The 7,328-nt window shown below is 36.7% G+C and overlaps 1 protein-coding gene across 6 annotated transcripts in view; it reads left to right on the forward strand.

Annotated features, from left to right (window-relative positions):
* Positions 1-6,753, forward strand: part of LOC106085499 (mannosyl-oligosaccharide alpha-1,2-mannosidase IA) — a 476,398-nt gene extending 469,645 nt beyond the window's left edge. For all 6 annotated transcript variants that reach the window (XM_013249771.2, XM_013249774.2, XM_013249772.2 and 3 more), the window contains exon 7: positions 508-6,753. In XM_013249771.2, coding sequence (XP_013105225.1) covers positions 508-657 — 150 coding nt within the window. In that variant the 3' untranslated portion in view covers positions 658-6,753. The remainder of the gene's footprint in view (positions 1-507) is intronic.
* The last annotated feature ends 575 nt before the right edge of the window (positions 6,754-7,328 follow it).

Here is a 7,328-nt window from a genome sequence, read left to right on the forward strand (position 1 = left end):
GCTAGCTATTTACCTGAGTTAGTTCGTATACGTTGCAAATTTTTCAAAACTTCCAAATAAATGACTCCTCATAAATGTGGTATATGTAACATCCCCAACAGGTAGCCAACGGAAAACACACATCAATAAAAAATACGCCTTCATTTTCCTCCCTAAATTGAAAAGAAGCGGCTATGATAAAAAACCAAAGGGAAAATAAGCACAAGATGATGTTAATAAACACTAAGTTTTTTTACGATCATAATCTCATTTTGTTCATAGATTATGTGGTTTTTCGTGAAAGTTGTACCCTTGAAACATTTTCAGTTTTGGATTTGCATGATTTAAAAAAGAAAAAAAATTTAAGTTTTTCACAATAATATACTTTTAAAATGGTTGTGTGTGTGGCTTTTTTCAATAATAAAATAATGAAAAAAAAAGTCAAAAAGTCATCACCCTAATGTATATATGTATGTGTGTGTAAATAATATAAGATGCTATGTCCTATCCTATTTTTTTTTTTTGTAGTATCTGTATCTCCTGTTTTCGGATGATTCGCTGATACCCCTGGATGAATGGGTCTTCAATACTGAAGCTCACCCTTTACCCATTAAGGGATCGAACATCTACTACCGCCAAGCGGCGTCAACATCCGCCGCAGCAACGAATGCTTCCTAAAATGCAAATTTAGCCAAATTGTGGGATGTCTTAGATTCAAATCTATTCCATATGCTGCTCGTAGTTGTTTTAAGTTTCTTTCTCTTTGTCTATTACCGTTGTTTTCGGTAGACTCATATCCCAATATTGACATTTGAGTTATGACGGCTCATGCGCCCCCTGTTCTGCAGGCGGTCATGCAACAAAATTGTATCTTTTTATCAAAACCGATTGTTCTTCTTTCCCGCTATTATTTTATTTTTGTTTTTTTTTTACCTAGTCAAGTAAAGTTGACTTCGTCTTTTATTCTGTTTTTAAATTAATTTGAATTTTGATATGAGACGTGTGTTAAATAGCAGATTATGCCAAAGTTTCCAACAGCCTTATGCTAGAAGGCTGAATGAAGTTTTCAAAATCAAAAACTATCTTTTATTGTCTATTTAGAGTAATGCAATTGTCTGCCATTTGACATTGGGGTCCTTATGATCGATCCTCTTTGTATCGCCGGATCAGCTGCAACAATAATAACTACAACAACAACAAAAATATAAACTTTAAATAATTCGCACACATTTGTAGAACTAACTATCGAATTTTCAACACCCTCTGTAGAATTATATAATTTTGTATGATAATTACCATTTAATATTACTAAAGAACTATGAACAAAACAAAACAATATTTCAACAATAAACGTAATAATGACAAAAGGTCAATCTCTACAATTTCAAATCGCATGCACCATTTTTAGTTTGTTTTTATATACATACATATATACGAGTGTGTATGTATATTTTTTGTAGCATAATTTTTTTCTCGCTAATTTAATATCTTAGTTGTACGTTCATATATACTGCTTAGATATTACTTAGAATTTATAATTGTTTGAATTTTAGTTTATTTAATATATAAATATGCATCGTTTTTGTTCGTAATTTATATTATGTATGTTAATATTATTAATAGCAAGCAATGTTTCCTCTTATGTTTTAAATTTTTCCTAAATATTTGCAACCGAGGCAACTTCCGTATTCAATCTAATTAAGTTCAATTTGTTAAACATATAGCAAGAATTTTGAAGTACACAATTTATGAAGATTATGACGAAGAAGAATAGATATTTTATCAAATACATCCATAACGCACCCACTCGAACATACTTTGTGTACGTGAAATATCCAAATGCCGTGATATAAAGATTTTCTTATTTTTAAGCAGGAGGTTAAATCAAAAATAAAATTAAAACATTTTGTTGAGAAATGTTCTTCAATTACAATTTTAAACGAAATTTGTATTATTTTATTCCTTTGCTGTTTGTAAAAAATGTGTCCATTTTACATAAATGTATTTTTGCTGTAGTTCAGAATTTGCCAAAAAAAAAAATGTTTTGAATATTTTAACTTTGCACCTCTTTTATGGATGATATTATTCAATAACTCTGCATCATTGGTGCTGTCTCGTCTCCTCTATTTTCCTTCTTCAATGCCTGTAAGAAAAAAACAATCTGTCATAAAACTGTGCATTTCGAACACTTCCGCAACATCTAACGACGATAACATGATCGGGGAATCTATGTCGATTTACTGTATTACTTGTACCTACCATAGGATTTGTCCTACAAATGTGATCTACAATTCAAATTTATTAGCCAAAAATGTTTAGATTTTTTTCTAGTTGTGTAAAAGAACCCGCTTGTCGACAGGGACTCATGCCATTTCTATGAACATGAATTGATTGATTGACTACATGTTATTTAAAGCCTATCTGATGGCCCATATGAACATAAATTACAAAATTATCTACAGAGATATTAACGGCCTTATTCACAATAACATTTTATTATGAGTTTAAAATCTCATTAAACTATTCGCATACCTAGTTATGGCCTAAAACTTGGACTGCCTTGAAAGGCTACACATTCACCAAATTTATTGATAGCAGTTCTCTAGCTCTTACAGTCAAGAGGTCATTACTCCACTATTGCCCAGCACCAAATCGTTGGGGATTTGGCATTCCCCGGGAAGGAAAGAACTCCAAGACAGTGCGTGTCACCATCTTAGTCCCGGCACGTGAACATTGAGGTCCGATCTGTTTGGCGTTCTTCGCTGTCACGAGAAGCTTCGCTGCGAACAATCAGCGGTATCGAGCGGAGAGTCGCAGTGAAAAGTCGGATGGGACCGGCTCTTCCAAAAATATTGAGTGCCGATGATCCTCGATATGACAAGGCGAGTTATTGACGTAACCATCTTGGTTGTTATTTCCCTATTGGTTAACTAACTGTCCATAAAAACGTTCACCCTCGATTTTGCGTTGACACTGCACCATCTCAGGTTTGTAAGATTTTCGCGTCCACAGGTCGTCGCGGACAATCAGGTATCGAGCGGAGTCTCAGTGAGAGGTCGGATGGCATCGGCTCTTCCAAAATATTGAGTGCCTATGATCCTCGATATGACACGGCGAATTATTGGCGCAACCATATTGGATGTTATTTCCCTATTGGATAACTAACTGTCCATAAAAACGTTCACCCTCGATGTTTTTGCGTTGACACTGCACCATCTCAGGTTATTGGCGGTGGTTTGTAAGATTTCTTAAAATATTATGATAATGTCATGTTCAGAAAATGCGTCAATTTCCTCCTTAAGCCAATTTCCTCCTTAGGAATAGTCGCGGAAATTTTAATTGTTCCACGAGCCCAATTTAACAGCAATCAAATATTTTTGTTTCCATACCAAAACACTTTTTTCTGCACTTTTTGTTTTCTCTACTTAATTTTTTTTGCACATAAAGAAAGAAGAACGAACAGTTGAAATCAATAAAACATACAAATATGGTTACAATGGTACAATGGTTTCAAGTGTTGCCACTTTGCTTTTTTTTTGTCATTTTCCTCACGATAAGCAGAGTACTATTACTTTTCCGCCTGTTTTTAGCCAACGTTTCGCCGACGTTTTTTTATTTGGAGTTTGACAGCATTCCGCTCAAAAAGCTGAACATAATACTCAGCTTTACACTCTAGGCCTGTTCTTGGTTTTACCGTCTTGATTGTAATGGCCCTAAGGGCCGAGAAGATATTCACACTCGGCAATCTCGCATTAAAACCGTACCACCAGACACGTTTCTGCTATGGTCAGCGAGAGGAAACAGAACTCGGTCCATGAGTTCGCAATACAGGCGACTAGACGAGTTCTTTCTTCTAGCTTTGATCCGTCCGCGAAATATTAACTATTAGATTTCAATCAACAGTTGATTGTGATGCTAGAAAAAATGTCTCAAACTCGACCTCAATTGTGGTTCTTATTGTCGCTAGATTCGTTTGTGGTCCTCGTCAAGCATGCTTATTCCGGTCGATACGAACGCAATGACTGCATTATAGCCATTGGTTATTTAAAGACGCCAATAACTCGCCATGCACAGAAAAATATAACTCTTAGAAAAAACCAACTACCCAATTTCTGTGTGAAATTTTAAATTCTCATCAAATTTTTGCATTGAATCGAAGACAACTCAAACACAACACAAAAACTCCCATGGCATTCACGACTTGCAAACACAGGTTCAAGTCCCCCGACAAGACAAAATAAATTAATATTTATTCATTAAACTTGTTTTCGAAAATTTGGCATAAAAAATATGTATTTCGTATTCACAGAAAAATTTTAGAGTGGTTTTTACCTTTTTTTAAATTAAATAAATTGAGATACTTATTACTGTGCAGCAGTACTTAACGAGTTATTTCATTATAAAGAAGATGATGTTGGTAGGCTAGTGGATGCGTACAAGACTACCAAACATGCGTCACCAAAATTATCGAAATTTTTAAGGGTAATAATAGAGAGAGTGGCAGAGAGTAGCGAACGAATCGGACAAAGAAAATAAAAACACACCAGCAGCCGAAGCAAAGCACATGCGGCGGGCTGGTAGATGTTTTTTTTGTCTTGCTTATGGATGCTGTTTTTGTTGTTATATGATGGCTTGAAAAGAGTGCCTTTCAACAACAAATTTGTACTTTGGGTCGTTGGGATTCAAAATAAATTATTGCAGGAAAACTGCCAACTTCCGTAGATGTTTTTTCCACCAAAGTTGCTGCTTTTCAAAATTATTTTTATCTGTGTGTCATATCGAGTATCACAGGCAGTCAGTATTTAGGCAGGAGTCTGCCGGCCGACCTCATACTGAGAATATCTCCTCGATATCGTTGATTGTTCGCGACTGCAGTTGTAAATCACACAAAACGAAGCGTAGAATTCCAACCCGTGTGGTGCTTCCGTGTCGGTTTGGATCATCATAATTTTTTTTAGCACCACGAGCCTAAGTGAGAGCAACACTACCGTTGATTTTATAAATCTTTAAATTGATGGTCCAGGCTTAAAAACGGGTCCACTCTTTGTAAAATCTGAGTCGGAGTTACGGAGTTAACAGTTTAAAAATTGGCTGGAAATTGGAACGCAGAGTACACTTATGTTATGGAACAACCACATCAAGCAACGTACAGGTATAACAACTTAAATAAAGAACATCAAGAATAACATATTTCGTAGCTACCTACACAACCACTGTGATACAGGGAATTATAACTTAATGATTTTTTTTGTAACGAGAGAGATGGAACGAGAACGAGAAAAGATGGACCCATTAATAATCGATGATCGACTCGTAATCATTTTTTGATTCCAACTAGCCATGTAGTTTGTCTACCAAAGGCCTGCACAAGATAATTTCCAAAACACACTTTTTTATATGAGACAGACACGACAACGATTTTTGTGATCAGTTCATCTTTTGAAAATGACAGCGAGACGCTTTCATATGACTCAGTGTGCGGCGTGTTATGACCCTCCCCCTTTTGCTAAAAACACAACACAAAATCAAAAGTGGACCGATCTGGACATCAAATGAAAGATATTGGAGAGTAGAATACGAATATGGCATTAAAATATCAGTCTAAGTACCTATCGGGCCGCCCCAACCCAAAACTCCCCCAAACAGACATATTGGGGCTCAAATGAAAGGTATTCGGGAGTAGATTACGGGCATATGCCCAATCATAACTATATGGGACTCCGTTAGTTTGTTTGTTCCGTAGAATCAAAAACGACTGAACCGATTTTCTTAAAATTTTCACAGATTGTGTAGGTTTGTCTGGAAGAAAACATAAGCTTTATAATTCTTAGATATCGGACGTGGGCGGACCCTTCACCTTACCACAAAAACGCCACCCAAAACCAATAGTGAACTGGTAGGCACAATATGGGTATCGAATGGAAGGTATTGACTAGAAAACGAACATCGTATTAAAATTTGATCCAAGTACCCAGAAAGTCGGATACAATCGACTTTCATGTCACTATGGGACTCAAATGATAAGTATTCCGCAGAAGATTACAAATATGGCATACAAAATTAGGTCCAAGTAATGGGAGGTCGACCCACCCCCAACTGACCATGGCTATATGAGACTCAAATGAAAGGTATTTGGCAGTAGATTACGAATATGAATATGAGATTGAGAGTAAAGGAACGAATTTGATATTTGTTTTCAGGACAATGTGCCGGTGGCCGCCCCAGCCCCAAAACACCCTCCAAACGCTTCATATTTACCAAACATGGCAATATGGGGCTTAAATTAAAGGGATTTGTGAGTCGAGAACGAATTTGATATCCACATTTGAGTCGTAATGACTGAGGTTCCTTCAAAATCACTTCTTTCCTTAAAATCACTTTTCATTGCCATAATTTTCAAAAACAGTAGATCTCGGAGATTGGTAATGTAATACTTTCGAAATATTTTTGCACTCTCACAGTCACCATAACCAAAACATGGTTTCTATTGGTGAGGTCGGGTGCCTTGGGGGCCGCCCAAAACCCGCCAAATGGATGTATAGATCAATCACGACAATTTAGCATTGCGACACCTCTTTGGGGAGAATTTTGTATAGGACCATGCATGACATGGCACCTCGCAAATGTCGCCAGCATTAAGAGGGGGTAAAAACAGCTTTAAATTTTGTCCGATGTTCTCGCCAGACTTCAAACGCATGCGTTCAACGTCATAGGCTACAGTGGCACGAATTCGATATCCACATTCGAATTTGATATCCACATTCAGGGCCAAGTGTCCCCACCCTAAAAAGATATTAGAGAGTTAAAGAATGCGCTGCGGAGCGGGCCCGGTTCGGATAGTAAATAAATAAAATTTAGCGCAGATCGCTCCGTTAGAGATAAAGCCTATTAAGAATAAATGGGTTCAGATACAGCTTACGAACCTACTTTCGCCCGATTTTTATTTCCACAGACATTGATTAGTCTATCTTCTTAAAATTTAGCTCAATATATTGTTCTTCTTCGTGAGAAGACGAGGCTATTACTGAAAGGAAGCAAGAAGGAGGTCAGTATAGCTATTGGTATCATAACGGGACACATAGGACTACGAGCTCACTTATGTCAAATCGGATTAGCAAGTGATAGCATGTGTAGGGCATGCGGGGAAAATGATGGGAAGATACCGGCACTTAGGTGGAGACTCAATACCAGACATGAACCAACTTAGGGGAGTGGTATTGAAAACAATTAAGGATTTTGTAAGAAGCACGGAATTCCTAAATTAAAATTTTTTTTTAGTGGTTACTTTATAGTTTTAAGAGTGCACAACAAACCGAATACTGGCTTAGGTGTATGTCCATAGTGTCATG

This window comes from Stomoxys calcitrans, chromosome 4 (genome assembly GCF_963082655.1).
Source record: "Stomoxys calcitrans chromosome 4, idStoCalc2.1, whole genome shotgun sequence".
Classification (NCBI taxonomy): Eukaryota; Metazoa; Arthropoda; class Insecta; order Diptera; family Muscidae; genus Stomoxys; species Stomoxys calcitrans.